This window comes from Thunnus thynnus, chromosome 7 (assembly GCF_963924715.1).
Source record: "Thunnus thynnus chromosome 7, fThuThy2.1, whole genome shotgun sequence".
Classification (NCBI taxonomy): Eukaryota; Metazoa; Chordata; class Actinopteri; order Scombriformes; family Scombridae; genus Thunnus; species Thunnus thynnus.
Window position 1 is genome coordinate 13,774,137 of NC_089523.1, and position 20,883 is coordinate 13,795,019.

Here is a 20,883-nt window from a genome sequence, read left to right on the forward strand (position 1 = left end):
TTCTTTCAGCGCATGTTTTCTGCTCCTTCTAATGGAAACATAAGATTACTCTAAATACACAGTTCAGACTACAGTTAACACTCAGAGAGAGTAAAATTAATCAAACCTAGTTCAAAGAGTTTGTGTTAGTTTAGTCCTCCACTTGCCACCCTTCCACTGTTTTACTGCTTTGTCCATTTAAGGCATGTTATAATATGCATTATGTGTGATATTTTTAGTTTGTTTAAAAGAACATAAAAGGCATTTTTAACAACAAGTAAAATCATTTTCTTTCTGGGATTAAAGAATTTTCCCATTCATAAAACAGTACAGGGAGCCCCAGCTGAGCAGAGAGCCTCCTACAATCTGTTTCTGTGTTTGTGCATATCAGCTATATCCAGATCTTACCGTGACATGCCTTGCCATCTGGCCCCAGTTTACTGCCCTCAGGACACTTGCAGTAGTAGCTGCCAATGGTGTTGCAACAGTACCCCTCACAGCCGCCTTCATCCACTTCACATTCGTTAACATCTGAAAGGAAAGGATTAACTGGCCAGTTTTACTGACATAATGCACAGTCCACAAAACACTGCAACCACATCAATTGTAAGGAGGACAGAAAGGTTTCTGGCCTCCTTTCAGCTTTAACCTTTTTCGCTCTTTGCAGGGTTCCTTCCTGTGTTGTTTAGTTATTTCCCCTTTAAGTTGAGAGGAAATCTCAAAAACCTTTACTGAGTTTATTTTCCCTCATCACTTTGTAGGCCATGACCCAGCTGCCTCTCGAGGCAATCTCTATGACAGAAATGCTTTGATGTCATTGGACTCCCATAGTTAAAAACCAAACTGTCGTTACTGACTCTGTTGCCAACCTTTAAGGACCAGAGAACTCCTGGAGGCAAGTAAAAGGACCAGAAGAAACTGTAACTTGTATCTTCCAATATGCTGTGGTTCAGCAATCAAGACTGTGATTCAGAATTCTTTGTATCTAGACCAAAAAACAACCACGTTTTCAAATCTTTTGACTTTTGCTACCTCGTCACTTTATGAAACAGTTGCCAGCACTTAAAAACATCATTAGCTTTCATCTAAATCTAATCAGCTTTTTCCAAGTAAGTCTTTTGTTTACTCACTTGGTTTTGTGTAAGAACTGTTTTCATGGGTTTCCCTTTCTAAAGTCTCTGAGGGTGAAATGGTTTCCAGGTTGCTTTAGCCCTTGTGCTCAGCAAACAATCCTCAGGCTCCTTGTTCTGAGGTTGTATAATGATTCCAATCAAGTGTGCATCACCACAAAAATATGTCTACAAGCATTATTTTCATATCAGATTGATGTCTTGCTAAAGACTTACAGCAGACAAGAACTAAAATGTTTGCTTATTGTCACTGTTGGTGTCTGCAAAATTTGGAAAGGTATTTAAGCTTGTACTCCTGATATTGTTTCAAACATCTCTTAAATGTGGAAATGGTAAGTGTATTGAAATTAAGTCAGATGAATCTCTATTGTCTGTCAGAGGAGGATGAATGAGTCATTTCTCTAGAAATCACTTCCAATAAAAATGGTTATTCTCTTGTGTGAAAGGCAAGGCTAAATGCTAAACATTCCTAGACCCAGTGTTCCATTTACTCCCCAAAGATCCTTGTATAAACTGTATCCTTACTAAACTGCTGCTTTTGCTGCTGTGGTTCCAGTCTACGTGGCAGCAACGTGGCCAAACATTTCACAGATGATACACTGTTGTACATTTGGTTCTGAAAAAGGAGATGGTGACAGAGAAATGCATTGCACTTGCATGGACACCCCCTGTCAAAGAAGACTAAGGTAACAGAAGGGAAAGGAAAAGTTATTCAGGACTTTGTTCTCATCTGTTAAAAGATTTAATGGGACCCCTTAGCTGTGCATCAAGCAATAGTTTGCTAATCTTTGAATAACAGGACATTTCAGGGGCTCAACGTGCAGAAGCAATTTGGAAAGAGAGACAGTAGACAGACAGAGCAGCATTCTTTACAGCTTGTTTGTATAGATTGAGAGCACATGACAAATCATGGCCTGCCTATATATTCATGGTGTGTCAGAGTACTGATAGTTTGTGAAAGTCACCCACAAGTGCCCCTGGCTCTTCTCTAATAAACAAGGACGTGCATCTTATCATTACCTAGCCTCTAATTAAGTTTTTTTTTTTTTTTAAAAAAAACATTTTGTTTGGGTTTTGTGGGCACAATAGTAGTAGCATAATGTCCCATCCTCTGAATCCCCTGGTGTTTAGGTATTTATGCAAAGGTTAATCTAAAACACATACAGTTAAATACATTGCCAATAAGCAAAAGTCAACATACAGTAGATGTGCTCCAAGGCCCCTCTGGTAAAAAACCTGAAAACAATTTCTGTCTTAACAAGTTAAATGAGAGCAGTCTCAGGGCATTGTCAGTATTCTCCTGCTGGACTATTCGGGGACTTTTCAGTCCTCTCTACACTGTATTTCATCTGTTTCCCCAAGAAAGTGGAGCAACCATGGAGCAACTTGACCAGTATTGTAAACAGACAAGAGGACATGAAAAACAGCCCTTGTTGCTCAGATAAAATGTGTAATAATGCCTCTGTCTCCTATGTCCACATGAGTAAACATATGCAAAAAGTAAACTGATAAAAAGAGTATGTGAGAGAGATAAGGACAGAGCTATTGCCTGAAAATGGCACAAAACCACAGCAGTGCATTAGGGGAAGATTGTCTCCAGCTGACCATGAGAGATGCATTATCGGTACTCTATTTGGATCAGTTTAATTGATGGGATGCAATGCACAGTAGTTTTGACCAGTGGTGCTAAATTTATTACAAACACATGTATTTCTCACATATCTAGTGGTAGAGGAGGACATATGAATACATTTTCTTCACAGTAGGTGAAATAAACCATAAGAGCAGCTGAAATGAAGCTCACAGAGCAAATGTTTCTCCTCTACAGTAGTGATGACAAATATACTTTGTTTCCTGATTCTGCAGCAGGTAATGCATCAGAAACTTTGCCAGAAGAGAAAAGCAAGGAAACTATGACCACTGCAAAAAATGTTTGTCATATAGTTAAATGAGTATGTGTCATTTTTGGTAACTTGGCCTTAAATTCAAGTTGAAGAATTCTGCAGGACCTCAGAAACTAAGGATGGGTCGCCATATTTCTTTATCAGGCCACACCCATGCTTGGTTTCTAAGGGCAGGCAGGGTTATCAGGGTCATCTAGAGATAGACTTTGTTTCAGGAATTTCTATAGAAGGCAATAGACGGTGCAAATTTGTTTAAATTTTAAGACTTAGCTGTTCTCCTGGTTCCTGTCTTTGTGAAAGTTTTTCCATTGTTCTTATTTAGAAACGTAAGGAATAATCGACTTCTTGTGCTTTTTTGTCTAACATTAATCTCAGCAAAGATATAGTGGATGGGTATTGGAGGCCATTAATGGGATGGTGACAATGCTCACTGCAGCTTTTCAACTCCTGATTACCCTGCCTTGGCCTTCACAAGTCTTAACTCATATAGTCTCAGCATGCTCCCCTTCACAAGGGGGGATCTAAGAAACCTGTCTAAACCTAAAAAATGCATATACACACACACAGTCACACAGAGACACAACCTTGCTCTGCACTTTTCATTAACTCATAGGGAGGTGATACGTCCCTTAACCTCAGGGTCCTGCACACATGCCCGCTTTGAACCCGCAGCTCCTGAGAGCCCTAATGAGCTCTAGGACATTGGCCATCATCAAGTTGCCAAGCAGAGAGAGGAACTACATTTAAAGCAACATTTCTTGTCCCTGTAAAGACATTTCAAAATTCAGATTCACATGATGTTTACTCTGCAGCAAGTCATACGCGGTTCTCAGATACATGTCAAGTGATGCCTTTCATGTCTTCGCAGCTGTTTATTTCTGACCAAACTACACTGCCAGAAGTTATTATCAATCCTAAAGATAACCTTTATTAGGGCCTGAGCCCCAAAGGGGTGAAGACCCTCTTGTATCTGTTCTGTTTCTTTCTTTCTTTCTTTCTTTCTTTCTTTCTTTCTTTCTTTCTTCTTTCTTTATTAATCTGCCACTTCAACCCTAAATTTGACCCCCTAAACATGCTCAAAAACTCACCAAATTTGGCATGCACATCAGGTCTGGTGAAATATTTGATAAAATGTAAAAATTATCCCCCAAAGTGCCAAAATGTGCTTTATAGCGCCACCTATGTCACTAATATGGCCGCCACGGCCCACAGGAATGTCGTAGAGAGATCAAACCAAAACTCAATTATTCGTCTCATCAAGACCTACAAATCATACACTGACACCCCTGACCTAAATCCAACAGGAAGTCCACAATTCACCCATCAAAGTATGACTTTGTGCCAATTTTGGACCTTGAATAAACGCTATCTCCTCCTAGGGCGTTAATGGTATTGGATTCAAACTTGAATACATGACTTATGACACTGTGCTGAACAAAAATTATTAAAAACTTTGTAATAACTCGAACGGTTTAGATTTTGTAAGCCCCGAAAGCTGGAGTGCCACATTGCACCTTACAATGTAAACCAATGGGGAGGCAATCTCCAGGCATGGACTTGTGTGTGTCAAACAAATGGTTCTGATGTCTAAACTATAAGTCTGACCACTTTGAAACCTGTATCAATGGATTCGCGAAAAAATTGAAAAAATGTGATTTTTAATGTAGGATTTGGCCAAAGTCATGGGATTTATGAGGATATTTCACAAGAAGTGTGACATTCTCCTCTCCAACTGAGAGGGAGAGAGAGAGAGAGAGAGAATAGGAGGTGGGGGGATGGGTGGGTGTGGGGGTTGAATGGAGCTCATTGACTGAGAGTGACATTTTAGTGATAAAGTGCTGCAGAAAAATAAAACAAAACTAAAATCTGTAGCTCTGTACTGCAGTTTTTCCTTTATTAGGGCCCAAGCACCTAGCGGTTCGCTCACACTCTCCATTCAAATACCCTATTTTTCTGTGTCCAGCTGCAGTTACTTATTGTCTCTATACACCTGACAGTACACATTTCAATCAAACTTTGACCAGGTCATGTGGGTTTAAAGTCTTTACTTTTCTGAAAGTAAACTTGATGAAAATTAGGAAATTAATTTGTTTTCCACACACACTCATCAGGAGTTTTCAGTTTACTAATTGAAATTCAAGTGAATGGGCTCAAAACTTGCATAATTTTGATGCCACAGGTGTGAGCAAGACAGACATGTCTCACCCTGCAGAAAATTGCAATCCTCACACCATTGAGATTTGATGCTTCGCCATGACAGAGGAAGTTGCTATAACTTTATTGTACATGCTCCAGTCTGCACCAAACTTTACATGTTTGATAAGAGTCCCGGCCTGAACACGTCTACATGACAATATTTTATCAGTGATGCAAACTGGCTGAATAGCACCCCCCTACGAAATAGCAGCGAAGCAGCCCCAGCAGCAGGCAAAACAGTGGACAAAGGAAGTGATGTTTGTCTCCTTTTTGCACTGTCTGAAAACAGCCCGGGTCTGAAGACATCTGCATGCCCGTGACAGAAGCCCTTCGACTGCACTGCGGCTTGACGTGCACGGAGGCGCGAGGACCCGTTCAACGCTGCTTGCAGCTTTAATTTTAACTGTAACCTCAAAGAAAATGTTTCTCCAACTCAAACCTCAAACAGAGACATACATCAGCACAGTTTAACGATCCCGGTTTCAGAATTTAGCTATTTTTGACTTTGTGGCTTGGCCTTTCATGAGAGTCATCAGTCATGCTCTGCGTCCCTGTGCTGCGCTGACAGTCATCTAGTGAACATAATGCTGAAGCAGAAGCGCTTAAATATGACAGAGAGTCTAGATTGTTAGTAAGCTGACTCTTGGACCATACCTTCAAGAAAAGATTTAACTATAGAATGTATCATTGTTTGAGAGACTTAAGGGATTGGTCACTAAAGATAGAAGGAAATATAAGTAGATTTACTGAACATAGATCTGCTGTGTATGCAGCCAAAACAATACCCCAGTGGTTTTACAGCAATCTGAGTGAAGCAGGTGAAGAACAGAGCTAATTTGTAGCATGGAATAGATCTTTAAATGGCGATTATCACTTTTCTCTGGGTATAGAAATTACAAGAGAATGAACTTCATGAAAATGTCACTAAAATATGCAGAAATACAGTACGTTAAACTGCTGGATGAAATCTGCTGAATAGATTTGCTCTGAAGCCAAGATAATTCAATGTCAATGACTTTTAAGACCTTTTTAATACTTCCAAAACAATCCATGGTAAAAAACACTGATGTAAAGACAAGGCTTTCTTCAGTGCTCAAATCAAAAAATGGAAACAATTTCTTCTTCTTGGTTGATTGACATAGGGCAATAACAAAAAAAATTGCCTGTGTTATGACGTGTTAAATAGAATAATCTCACTCTAGGAAAAGTGATTCTATTGAAGTGACCGGGAAAACCTACAAATTCTCTGCATTCTTGAGAGCTATTTTCAGTTTGTATATAGGGAGATATTAACACTTAAAGAGGATTTTGCTGTGGACTGTCAATTCCTTTCAACCTATCACACACAGCAGTGGTGGTCGCTACAACTCATGTCAGCTCTGCCAACACTCCCCTGTGTTACCCAAATAGGAGTTTCAGGCTCAAATGACTGACAAAGCCATACACCCAAACCCAAACCTCAACTTTAGATGCTTTATTTGTGTGTTTTCCAATCTATGGAATCAACAGACATGTGGTTAAAATCTCAAGGATTATCTTAATTTTGAATCTAGTTTTGTATGATTTTTAATCAATATTGTACAGAATTTGGAGTCTTAGAGTAGAAAAGTAATCATATATATTCCCAGATATGGCTCTGTTTTCACCTCATGCATGACAGCAATTCTCAGATGCTCACTGTGAACTTTGGCCTTGAGTGGTTTATTATTTCATTAACCCACCCAGTAAATCTAATTATACATGTACCTGTAAATAGCCCCTTGCTGTCTCTAAGAACCAAGAGACAAACAGGTTAACAACGAGTCCCACAACCCAAGCTAGCAGTTTTATTCATTGGAAACTATCATATTTGACTTTGAATCTGAACAGCAACTCCTGGCACATTAATATCACCATTTCTGCCAAGATTAAGTTGTTGTGCATTAGGAAATACTACAAATTACCTTGCAAGGCAGCTGGATTCGCAAGATCATGAGATCACGTGAGAATCCATCTTGTCAGGCTTCAAGTTATGCACCAATCAGCATCCTATGAGGATTCTCGCGCTATCTCGTGAATCCAGCTGTCTTGCAAGGTAAGACGGTGATAGATGGTGATAGACAGATGGTTCATCCAATCACCTACTTTTTGAAAGTGCCTGCCCTTTTTCAAACAGTTTCCATGGACAACTTCTCAGATGGTTCTGTGGAACGAACCATCTGGTGCATCAGGTTATAAGTACAAAGGCCACCCGCATGATATAAGTACACGTGGATGCAAGCAAGTATGCATGCAATTATTTATGTAAGTCTCCATAGACCTGCCCAATGTCACTAGGAGACCTTTTATCCTCCAAGATAAAAGGTCTCAAAGACAAAATATGGCATTTTCAAACCACTACAGTCATCCTCATTATTTTGGCAAAGATGCCTTCCGGTGTTTTGGGGGAAACTTCCCCAAGGTTTCTGTTGAGCACACATATTTCAGGACACTAGATGATGAACGTTGACACCCACCAGAAACAAAGTTTTCACCTACTGTTTGCACATATAAACATAGTGTATTAAAAATGCTATAAAGCACCTTGACTCTCCTACATAGTGCTCCCTTCAGCCTCAGATCCCCTGATAGTCAAACACCTGGACGCTCTTCCTCGATATTCAGCAGTCCTGACTCCCTCGTGTGGCCTCTGAGCTTCATACTACAAATCCGGATCATCAATCTTCATCTTACTGATACACTGACAGGATAGATGACACAAACCACTTACCTCAACAGAGAGTAATTCTTTTTTTAAACTTTGGGAACACTTATAACCCTGAAAGTATAGGACCTTTCTACTTCCTCCATCACTTTCTCTCTCAGACTTTCTCTGACACTAACATACATTAACTACATGCTATCTTAAATTCTTTTTTAAAATCATGTCTGATATACAACTCTGGAACACTATTCTAATACAAGTGCATTGATTTATATTGACAAATATAATATATAGTTCTGAGTCAAATGGAAAGTGCTCTGTTGGTTTATGAATGGGGTGATAATAGTTTCCCATCAGGTAACAGAGAGAACAGACAGCTGCTCGAATGATCTTGTGTTCTCTGCTGACAAACAGCGGCCACTGATTCCTGCTTATCTCATCAGGTGTTATTGGCATAGCTTGTCCTCTACAGTACAGTATCTCCTCTTTCCAATTTCTCCAAGGACCAGCCAAGTCAAGTCAATTTTATTTATATGGCACCAACTCATAACAGAAGTTATCTCAGGGCACTTTTCATATAGAGCAGGTTTGACTGTACTCTATGCAATATTATTTACAGAGACCCAACATTCCCCCATGAGCAAGCACACCAGTGCTCTTCCTCCCTTAAAAAAAGCTATTTGAAGTACTTGGACATTAGATGAAGCAACCGTGTGTCCCTTCTCCTCATGTTAAAAACATTAGAACATGCAAGTGAAGATCAATAACTGAATCAGCAGGCCTCAGCTGCACGGCATGTCTCTCATCGCTGTTCAATGAATGTGGAGGCTCAGATGTCAGACCTCAGTGGTCGTAAGTGATACTCAGACCTTAAGTGATTTACTGTTTCTTCCTTGCTAGATGGAATTTGAAACTCGGAAAGGAATGATTTGTATTTCCTACATTCGCTAAGTCTTTATTCCCACATTTCTATTGTAACAAATGGAATCAGTAAAAAAAGGAATGCTACTTACCAAACTAATATCAACTTGTCTATTATTACAGCTGGCTTTAAAATCATCGTAAACCAAAACTTAACATACAGAAGAAACATATGCCTCAACAATGACACTGGTTTTGCAAGCTTTTCTATTTAATTGAAAATGACATATTACCAAAAGTAGACAAGATATTTGATATTACAACACTATTCTACAAATGAATCAAAAGGGGTTAAATGAGAAATGTCATAACAGGAAACAGTCTTTGATTGCTCTGTTGAATATCAGAGAGACTGTAGCAGCAGCGCCAATAAAGCTGTAAAATCACTGCAGTTTGGCAACGAACTGTAATAATTCAAGAAGTTCCACCTGATGATGTGACAGTTTCACTCCCATCTCCCATTTCCTTTGCTCCATTAGTTCTATGAATTTCTTTTTTAGCCAAGGCAACCAAACGTTTTGTTTGTTGGCTCTGGAGAACTACACCTTTTCTTGCTTTGCTGCCATGAAGTGTGCATTTACCATTTAGTTTCTGTGTTTGAATTTGTCTTGAGAATATTTATGCATATGTATGCATTTATCCACTCAACAAAATGCAAAGACTTAACTGTGTAACTTTGCTCTACCCCGGGCTATATTTTGGGGGGATACTTGATTGACGTCAGTGGTGCTTATTTCTACAAACTCGGATTTAAACCAATAACCCCAAATAAATTTGTAAAAACTAGTCAGGCAGTAGGAGGTTACCATGACAGAGAATTAGTTGCACAATTTGTTTTTTGGTTACTTTAAAGAGCATTTTAGCTGAGGAAATACATGCCCATCAAGTGCCGTTAGGAAAACACAAGCCCCTGTGAAGTAGACCAAAGGTCAAAGGTCATTCATGGACAGCTGAGGAGCTTTAAGGAACCTGTCACAGAGAAGAAAGTGAGCTTCGACAATCAGCTCAGTGGCAAATAAAGATGGGACAAAAGTGAGATTGTTTTCAAGATGTTGCACTGAATGAAGTGGACAGCTAGCTTAAGAAAGGGATACAATCAATCACAGCTTTTAACATTTAGGAAGAATGGCAATTGTCATTAGGTCCTCATTCAAGCATGCAATAATAGACAGAGCGTGTTGGATGGTGAAGAGTCTAATTTTGAGTGTTTTACTGGATATGTTAATACAACTGATCAAGGTGGGAGCTGTGAGACAACACGTAATCCTCTCTCTTCTCACTGCAGTGTGTGTGAAAAGCCAGTAATCATACACATTTTGAAGCACATGGTCGCGTGCGTCTGCTACCTCAACCCCAGCAGCTCACATGTTTCCCATTTGTCTCTTCAACACAGAATTTATGTAGTAATATAATAAGGATCTTTAGAGACTGTGTGTTTGAATCAGATGGGACAGTCTCTTCAGTTTCTTCACTTGCTGCGCACATAATTTTCCTCTTTTGCTTTTTTATACCATTAATAAAACTTAATTTGTTTCCCCAGCGCAGGACAAATGACTTGACTTATGAAAACTGGGTGCTGCTCTGTTTTTGTAAACGTACAATTTCAGCCCTTGGATACGGGTTTCACACTTAGCCCTCTAAAGTGCATACATCACTTGACATTGAGTACTGAATTAAAGATATAGGAGGATACAAATCGTTTTCATACACCATGCCTAAAGAGAACATAAGTGATCACCACATAATTTCATATTCCTTTGTATGGAACATTGATAATAATACAATGAACTGCAACAACAACATAACTTCTTCTACACCTGAGATGGTATTCCATGCATGGGCTTCAGTGAGTTTTAGAGGAAGTGCAAGAAAGCGTCTACTCACACATGTGTGTGAAGGTGAAGTCTGCACAGTTATTAATCACACTGTCTTAAGAACCACTGTAGTCTAAGAATGAGTTAAAATCAACAGATTTCTTTTCATTTAATATATCATGCACATTTAAGTCCAGGTCTATATTTATATACTGGGGCTCTACTGGAATATCTTTGTATGATTTACAGTTCAAAAACTCTTTATTTATCTTATATTGACCCTTTACACAGCCCCTCAGTTCAGCCTTTGGCCAGCTTCGGGCTGTTCCAGAGGTTACGTAAACAAACAGTAGTAGTAGGATTTCACTTCTTTTTCTCGTTCATTACTCGAAATGGAAACTTCTCAAATACATACAAATACAACCCATGGAACAACCTCAGCAACAACCTTAGCAACGAACAATGGGCGAACAATCTCATGTCATCACAAGGAGGAAGTAGGGGTAACACTGCAAACGAAGATTGCAAAGCAGATTGAATCCTGGGCTTTTGACTTTCCGGGAGTATTTTTAAATATGTTCACCTTAAGTTTTTTAACACAGACATCCGACATCGAAAAAGTATAAAAATAACACAAAATCACAAAAAGCATGATATACCACCTTAATGAACAAACATGATATTCAAAAACACAACATATGATATTTACCCTACTTCTTAATTATGTGTGACATAAAGCTGCAGGACACCTGCTCCACAAGTCTTGTGTTACCTTTTTACTCCATCTCTTGATGAGAGCCCCTGTCTACTTGGTCCTTCTACATCTGGAAAAGCCATTCCTGTTTGGTTCCCCAATAGACAGAAAATGTCTTCCACAGAAAGAATGAAACAGGGTTGTAGATTTATATGCTTTATGTTCTGTAGGTATTAGGACTACTTGGCATGTCGAAGCATAAAAAAGGGTTGGTTTCACAGACATTGATTAAGCATGATTCATTCTGAGGATGATTGTTCTGTAAAAAGTACCATTGAAAACTGATTTTAATCTTGGACAAGACTTAATCCAAGTCCATAAATTTAGCCATGACACATAAAAGCACAATGTGAAGAAGAGAAACGTCATGTAACACACAGTTTCACAGCTTCATATATATTTCCCACTGTTTGTAACCTATTCCACTAATGTATAGCACTTGACCCAAAAATGAAAATGTATGCATCTTGTACTCAGGATTGTGTCAGGTTAAAAATGAATGATGTTTGTATGTCAGTCCACATGGCACACCATGGGTTAGCTAACTCAGCTCTATAACAGCCTTTTTCAAAACAACAAAAGGGAAATATGGCATGTTCCTAGAAGAACAAAAAATGGCAATAAAGAAGCTCATATTGAAAAACCATCATCTTCACTCCCTTGTTCTATGGCCAGACAACTTCATTGCAGGTCGAAAAGTCAGACAATCAGTGGTTAGGTTAGGTATGATGATAGGTAGATGAAGGTAAAAAGATTACGACACATACTCAGATCAGTGAGAAAGGCTGTTATTGAGAAAGTGAGGAAGACTAATATACCCACTTGCCCAATGAAGATCAACTGAGGGATCCCCACCACTCATTTCCCTTTCACAAGCTTATTTTCCTAAACCTAAATGGGCATAGCCAGCCCAAGTTCAAGGAGGATGAACCCCTTTAATCTGAGAGTGCTCCACTGCTACTGTAGGAATCTCACAGTGAGTCTTGAGAGCACATGGTCAATCACACAGACCATTAGCTCCAACCCACTCAGCATTAACCTGGTAAACAATGGTGGTGCCTTAATGCATTTGAGATGAGGGTGTGCTTTTTTAGTGTGTGAGAACTTCCCTGCCATATGGCAGCCATTAGGGTTCTAATGAGCTTCTTCCTCTGATAGCTATGCTAGGCATGTAGCACTTGTGTTGCCAAGTGTGTCTGCCTGTCAGGCCAGCTACCTTCAAGCCTGTGTCTTCACATATGTCCTACATCCATACAGCTGATGGCAGACTTTAGGAATTAAAACAGGAGGCACACAGGGCTTAACAAAAGCAATATGACAAGTGCAGCCATCTTAGTGTCAGTGTTTTCCTAGACAGATCTATGTTTATCTTTACAGTATGATACAGCCTCTCCTTGTGCATCACGGACCTCCTCAACCTGAGCGTGTGGTATATTCGCTTGAGTCGAATCACAAGTCACAAGACTTCAATGTTCAGCTTCCAACGGGTTGTCAGCTTTAGCTTCCTGTCAGTAATAAAAAATAATCCTGAAAGTGGAACAGCTGCGGCAGACATTGCATGTGGAAAAAAACAATATATTGTACTTTTTTTACAGCAGCTTTGGTTGGAAAAACAAGCGACCTGGCGTTTAAAAACTTCCCAGAGGAAAAGTTATACTTTTAAACTTTGTCTACCTTTTCAGTGTGGCAGAAAATCATCTGAACATGCACTTTGGTGGTCAACGAATTTTCTTTTTTAATCTTTTTCTAAAACTGAACAATCAAAAGCTGGCTCTTGTTTCATGGCTGATGTTTAATGGTTCTGCAAAGTTTGTATCCATTACTGGAAGGTCTGATGCATTCTTCCAGAAGCTGCAGTGGCTTTTCTCCCAATATTCAATACCTGATAATTACCATAAGTAATATCTTCATAATGTTTTTTACTTATGTGCTGCTCTGGATGTCTAAAGAAAATATCTGGGGAGAAAAATACTGATTACTCAGTGATTAAGCTCATATTATACCAGACCAGCAAACTTTAAAAGGATCTGTTCATTTCTGACTGCTTACATTGTTAATATAATTTTCAGTGAACTGTTTCAGTAACCTCTAATAAAAATAACAAGAGAGCTGCAAGCCAAAGCAAAGACCAACCTGTCAGAGGTAATCATGAGGTCTCCACTGCAGTTCTTTATGAAAACAAAAAACATCATGACACCCACCCCTCAAAAACTTAAACACAAGAGAGGCTAGTGACTAAATTTTGGTTAAAGAAATCTTTGAAATGAGACCAAAACAAACAATAAAGCGTGCAGTTATTACAAGCATATGGTTCCTATTATATCTTAATTCAAAACACAATATGCAGAACACTTTTGACACCATACAAGCCCTTTATTGTGTTAACTAGGCCTTTGGATTAGAGTCCAGTATCCAGGATTTAACAGTATACAAGAATACATCAATGTTATTGCAGGCCAGATTATGTCCTCACCTCATTAGAGAATGATTTAGCCTGGAACTGTAACAGTGCTATCAATGTGTCCTTTTGTCTCACTGCCAGAAAATACTGAGGGAGATAGATGTTCAGTAGGCTGATGTTACTGGGGAGTCAAAACAAAATGCTTATAATTGACCTGGAGCTCTGCAGTGAAGCCCTCTCCAAAATTCAATGGAAAGAGTCTAACAATAAACTTTGTGCATGGTAGGTTAGTTAAGGCGGAAGTATCATTCCAGACCTGTAAAAGACATCAGTGTTCCCTAAGTTGTGAGAGCAATCATAGGAGTTACTAAGACATCATCTTTTACTGCTTGTTTTTCATAACTTAATCAGGCTTAACACTACGATTTTTTTACCAAAATATGTCTAGGTTTAGATTTATTTATTTTTCCTCAGCTATGTTTTTGTTATAACCACACCTTGAAAAATTGACTTGATTGCATCTTTGAGCTTAATTACTTCCAGAATTACTTTGAGAAATACTATAATGTCTTTCCATTTTGAAAGACATCCACTTTGAGGCTCTCTTGTTAAGGTTCAGTGTTGGAGCAGCCATACTGGTAAAATGAAAGCTTTGGCAGATTTTTCCCTCCGTGTCCAACAGGAAGTCATAGGGAGTGTGAAAGCAGTGGAAGAGAGGAGATCAAACTCTGGCTAAGGCTCCATGAAGAACATCAAATCTATAATATACTATACAAAGTGAGGACATATCCAGATTATTTTTCCAGAGTTCCCCCAGATCCATTACTTTTTTAGCCATATTCAAGAGACGATCAAAAGCACCTGTATGAAATTATTGAGAGCGGATCAATAGTTAATTCAGTAAACCCAAATGTGCTTACATTAAAACTACACACAACAAGGGTACTAACTGTGAATGCCATTCATAAAGTATGTTTACCCTCATCTTTAACGTGAGTGAGATGTTACCACTTCACCACAGAAATCTTCAAGGATGACACACAAACTGAGCCCCTGTAATGAGGAGAGATGACCAAAACAACACCTGTCTAGCACATATTATAAAAAGGAACTCTTTCTGTGCCAAAAAAACAGTGTTTTATTTAATTGTCCCTCTAACTGCTAACAAGCCCGTAGAAGGAGTTACTTGCTCTCCATGTGAATGATTGATCCTTATCCTTTGACCCAGTCACAGATAGCTGCTGTGTATTAGGACCATTACATGTCAAGCTTAATGAAGAAAATTTTCATGGAAGACATAGTTTTATCCAATAGGAGGAAACACATATTTCCATTTTCCCCCAGAGATTACAAGCCTACCATGCTGCAACTGAAAGGAGCCATGCTGCCCTCTCAAACTCCATCTCACACAAATAAGCACAACCTAACACGATGCATTCACAAACATTACGTGCAGAGGTTTACATACATGACGCACACAGCGACAAGTGTGTTTAATCTAATAGAGAAGTAAACCAATCCTGTCCAGACATGAGCTCAGTGATCAAGGTGAGAACTGAGCCTGTGGGAGACAGTCCAAAGTCCTGCTAAATCCTCATACGAAGAAAGACAATTCCCATGCAAGAAACTGCGGTGTGTATTGTAACTGCAACAACTATAAAGCTTTCTACAGAAATTCCAAGAGTGGAAGCTTGGTGACAACAATTTATCTATTTTTATTACAAATAATTTCTTAAGAAATAAATACTGTTTTCACTTTGGTGGCATGTGCATTTGTCTGCACATGTTCAAAATAATGAAAAGTAAAATCTTGTTTTCCCTCAAATTTACCCAAAAGTCAAAAGATTTTTGTAATCACAACCTGAATCAACCCCCCTTTTTTAAAAAAAATGTATCAAATTCATAACATGTGCTGATGTCTCTAGCTGTCTCATTAAATAGCCCAAACCTCTACTACAGGATCCAGTCTTAGGCACTGTCCAAAATCACTATTCAATAAAGTGCTCTGAAAACAGCCAGGCTCCTCTAGTGAGGACCACATGGTTTCTGTACTCACACTGTTACGTGCCTGTACTCTCTTAATTTCATGCAGACCCATGCACCAATTTAACCAAAGCGAAGCCTAATCCAAGTCTTAATAGAGTGAGACAGAGTGGCATTCACAAGCAGGGGTAAATACAACGATTACAGAGCAGGCTCCAGTGTCTCAGCATATGCTTGGGCTGTGTCCAGGCTGTTCATTACCTTGCAGTGTCAACACTGTGGCCTTGGTGTCAGTGGCTGACATACATTTCAATGGACGGTGCCTTCTGTCTCATATCAGAGATTGGAAGCAGGTGGCCAGTTGGCCCCCGCAACACACAGTGATCTCTACCACCACAACTTGGCAGGAATACCAAAGAGATTAACATTTAAGAGGCCAATCGATGGTGAGTGGTGAAAAGAGAGGGAGCAGACCACGGATCCTTCCACTGAGTGCTCTAAGTGTACATTCTCACTGTAGTGAAATCTAGCTGGGCTAAATTGTGCTGAAAAAGCAAAACTGATATGTTGCTCTCTGTGTAGCTGCCCCTCTCTATTCTTCATCCTTGCAATTTATCTGGTACTTGAAGCAGCATGGTGACAGTGTAAATAGTAATAGTGAGTGATCATTTGCCACACATAGTGATCCAAAAATGCCTCTAATGTAACTTAAGGGATCCACTTTCTCAGTAACACACTTCTCATTTCATCTCCTCCTTTGCAGTTTAACATGATGTGTCATTCCCATCTCGAAAAGAAACACATTCTTTAAACCTGCTGTAACTGATTTTGGCCACTTGGGGGCAGCGGAAACAAGTTGTAAACAAAATTACATAACATAACAATTATTACATTTTAAATTAATACAGTGAACTTGTTAGCAAACAGTTGCCTATAAAACATTCAGCAGATATTATGCAACATTAGCATTCATTTGGAGTCATGTTTCTAGCCACCTGTTTAATATGTCCAATATTCACTCTCATTTTAGCTCTTTTTTGGTCTCCACCAGCTCCTGAGGGAAATAACTGACTTCTTAGCTGGTAAATACTCCAGTATGTTCACCAGCTAGTTGCTACCCTCGTCTGCCTGCCATTTGGTATTTAAAGCTTTTTAGATGTCAGCAGTTGCCTGCTGTGGCTAGAAACAAGGTTGATGAGAGTCATGAACCAAATCAGTAAAGCTATGGGATGGAAAACCAAAACAATGAGCTAAAAGATGCTGAAAAGCTCTATAGAGATGAGGGAAACTGCAGATAATTCTAATAATTTGTAATAAAGTAATAATTAACTGTGGGTTTGTTACTACGAGTGACACACCCAAGTAGTTATTTGATCTATTGTTAATATAAAAATATAGATCATGACTGTTTTAATTTCAGCTTGCATCTAAACATACACATACAAACACACAATAACCCATACACACTTAAACACATATTTGGAACAAGCACCTGCATTTGACTTATGGTTGCATGTAGGGATAGGGACCCAAAGAAAATGTTAAAATAAAATAAAATAAAATTGAATAATAATAAAATAACAACATTAAAGTAATTCTCTTGAGGAAATTGTAAAAGACTGATTTATCTGTGCCATGAAAGAACACCTCACATGCACTGTCAGGCTTCAGTTTATTTGCAGCATGTAATACACACAAAACACACAAAGCGATTGGCAGATGGACCAACGCCCAGAAAATCAATCAATCAGAGCAGCGAATACGTACATGCTACAATGATACAGACATTACACGCAGCAGGATTAAGAGCACATGGGAAAGAACGAGAACATGCAGGAAATACTATATAATAAATCTGACGAAGCCTCGTGAAACATCTTCATGACCGAACAGCAAGACCAGTTGCCTTTAAATTATTACTCCAAGATAAATCTACAGAGGTCAACATTCCTGCTTCTCTGCCATATCTGCTGTTTCTCCGTCATGCATGAATCACATACAGGACAGTAATAAGTCTGTCATTTTGGAATGTTAAAGCTCACAAAGCAAATCTAATAATGAACAGGTTCCCCGGCGGGACCCTGGTGGCTCAGTGTGCACATACAGATATCCAGATTCCCAGGTTGAGCAATGTACAATAGTCTGTCTTAGTAATTATGTTAATCTGGAATATGCAATACATGTCTAATATCCTCTGTACACACCTGGCAAGTTTTCCCTGATCTTGCTAGTTGTTCTGTCACCAAGGAATAAATCAGAGGGACTGGCCCGTTTCTCAATTTACTGACAAAAGGTTTTACTCCGAAGCTCCATTCAAACACTTTTTGATGCACATTTTTTACTAGCATTATCCAAAGTATTAAGCCTGCACATTTAGCATCAAAGGGGTGTTATATTTAAATTCTATGTAAGTTTGTCAAATAGAAAAATTAAAACATTTTTAAAGAGGATGTATCATGCACATTTCCAGGTCTATAGTTTTTTATTCTGGGGCTCTACTGGAAAGTCTTTCCATGATTTACAGTTCAAAAAAATCCGAATTTACCTTATACTGGCTCTTTATGCAGCCCATCAGTTCAGCCTCTGTCTGAAACAGGCCGTTTTAGCTCCTGTCTCTTTAAGGCCCCCCTCCTGATGAGTGGTTCCGGAGGCTACTAAACAAACTATAGTAGCAGAATTTCACTTCTTTTTCTCATTCTTTACTCAAAACGTCAATTTCTCAAATACATCCGTGCATTTTTGAGCCCAAATCCAATCTGAAATATGTGAGTGGACATGTGAAAAACCTTAGCAACAAAGGCTATGGAATTGACGGCCGTTTGTGGACATGCATGAACAATCTGACGTCATCATGAGGAGGAAGTATTGGTAACATTGCAAGCGGAGCGTTCAGAGCAGGCTGATTCAACTGTTCAACTCAAGTTTTGGCCTTTTGACCATGTTTAAGATAGACATTCGACAGTATAACAGTATAAAAATAACAGAAAATCAGAATGTTCCCTTTAATATGCTGATGCAGCCAGATTTGTTTTGGAACTGTCTTTGAGGTGAAAAAAAATGCCATATGTTTGTCTGTCACTTATCCAAAACTTGTTTAAATGATTTATCATTTAACTTATGAGTTGCTACAAGTTGTTACGATCTTCTCACTTTGGAGACAATGCTTAGTGGCAAATAATCGTTCAACGTGTGTGTGTTAGCAGAAAGCCCTGGAACAAACTATCTACTGGGGATAATTTTCACATTTACACTTTCAGCACTTGATGGATGAGTTTTCCAAATTTACCTAAAGCTTTGTTTATTCCTGTCGCTGTTTTAGCAGTTAAAACCTTCAAATTAAATATGACAGGTTCCATTACTCATACAAGATTTTGATTATTGGTACAGTATAGGCCTTTGCACCAAGCAGAGGTACAGTGAAGGAAACTGGCTGAACACAGGAGCTTGGCTGACTCTCTCCTTGTATAATGACTTTGGCAGAAGAGAGAGGATAAATCTGTCTCGAGAGATGAGAGAGGGAAAAACGTTGAATAACAACAGAAGAGTTGTTATTAAACGTTTTCACTGAGGAGGATTGAAGCAAAGGATGTGAACGAGAGAAAGAGAAATGTATAGGAGGAAATTTGTTTAGATCTAATGTCTTCTGTTCCCAATCTGTCACTCTGAGGTGTGAAAACCAAATAGGCCATGTCAAAACAAACGCACGGGAGAGCTACCTCTAACAAACAACGACACATTCCTGTGAAATGTCTTAGCAAGAGGAAGGACTGTTTAAAAACCTCTGGAAATCAGGCCCCTCCTCCAGGGAAAATGAAAGGAATCAAACGGGAAAGTCCAAGCAGTATGTGTGTGTGTGTGTGTGTGTTTGTGAGCATGTGGGGGGTAGGAACCAAATATCCTCTGTTCACCATTCTGTCTCTGCGGGACTCTTTCAAAATACTAACATGCATCCTCCTGTTTGTGTGTTGACGTAATGTAAATCACAGGACAGTAGAAAGAACAGATGGCGATGGTAACAAGACAGAGACTAAAGGGTAAATCAGATACACGCTTATGTGTTTACCGTTTAAACCCAGGTTCCCTGTACTCCAACAAGACTATTTAGTTGCACGGGTATAGTGATCTCCATTAGATTCTGAACTGTCCTGTTTTTCCTGCCTTCAGAGATGTCTTCCAATTCTTCAACAGATACATTTTCCTTTTAGTTTTATTTTTCTAAAGCTATTAATCTTTCAGGCACATTTAGAAAAAAACAGATTAGATAAACAGAACTACACTTCAACCTTAAGCAGACTGAAATATTGTAATATGTGACAAAATTTGCTCTAGCACCCAGCTTAGCTTTACGAATATCAAAACTGCAGATACTCACATTAACATACAGTTTTTACTAATTGGAAGCTCAGCTTCCGCAACCTTCACGGGAAACCATTCCTCCCACAGAGCACTTCTTCTACCTTTAACTACCCAGAGACCCCCACAGAGCAGCCTCATCCAATCACAGCCACCCTACAGGCTCATACTGCTTTTGTAAAGTGAAAGCATAAGGTCTGAACTGGGCCCATTAAAAGCTTTAACAACATGTAGGTCAGTTCACAGACTCCCAAAGCTATACACTTAGCTGACTGCTGTAAAAAAAAAAAGTGGATAATTCAAGGAATGGATTAGTAGAAGATGCAAGTACACATGACCAACTTTATTTTACCCATGGTGAATGCTCATCAGATGGGAATGAAAACTCACCATACTGGCATCTTGGCCCTTTGAAGCCCTCTGGACACTGGCATATAAGGTCTCCACTCTCTGCACATTTCCCTCCATTGAAACATGTTTTGGCACTACACACCCCTGCGGATACCACATATAAGGATGTTGATGATTTAAATGTTGTCTAAAATATCAAATTGATATATAAACCAGCCTCATCTAATACTGAAATGCTGATACTCACTATACAAACAGCCCGGCTCTTCACCCTTCTGTGTCCAGCCAGGGCAGCACTTATAGACTGTGCGCAAATCCATGCTGTACACCTGCCTGTAGGTTGTGAAGTACGCTGTCCTGAAGAAGAGAAGCTCTGTTACAGGTGGGATTTTATGGTTGTTGCATTATAGGATT

General features: G+C 39.1%; 1 protein-coding gene across 4 annotated transcripts in view; it reads right to left on the reverse strand.

Moving 5' to 3' along the window:
* egfem1 (EGF-like and EMI domain containing 1) overlaps window positions 1–20,883 on the reverse strand; it is a 61,718-nt gene that overhangs the window by 39,159 nt on the left and 1,676 nt on the right. For all 4 annotated transcript variants that reach the window (XM_067594458.1, XM_067594454.1, XM_067594455.1 and 1 more), the window contains exons 3-5: window positions 20,717–20,826; window positions 20,509–20,613; window positions 388–510 (exon numbers count right to left, since the gene is read on the reverse strand). In XM_067594458.1, the coding sequence (XP_067450559.1) occupies window positions 388–510; window positions 20,509–20,613; window positions 20,717–20,826 (338 nt within the window). The remainder of the gene's footprint in view (window positions 1–387; window positions 511–20,508; window positions 20,614–20,716; window positions 20,827–20,883) is intronic.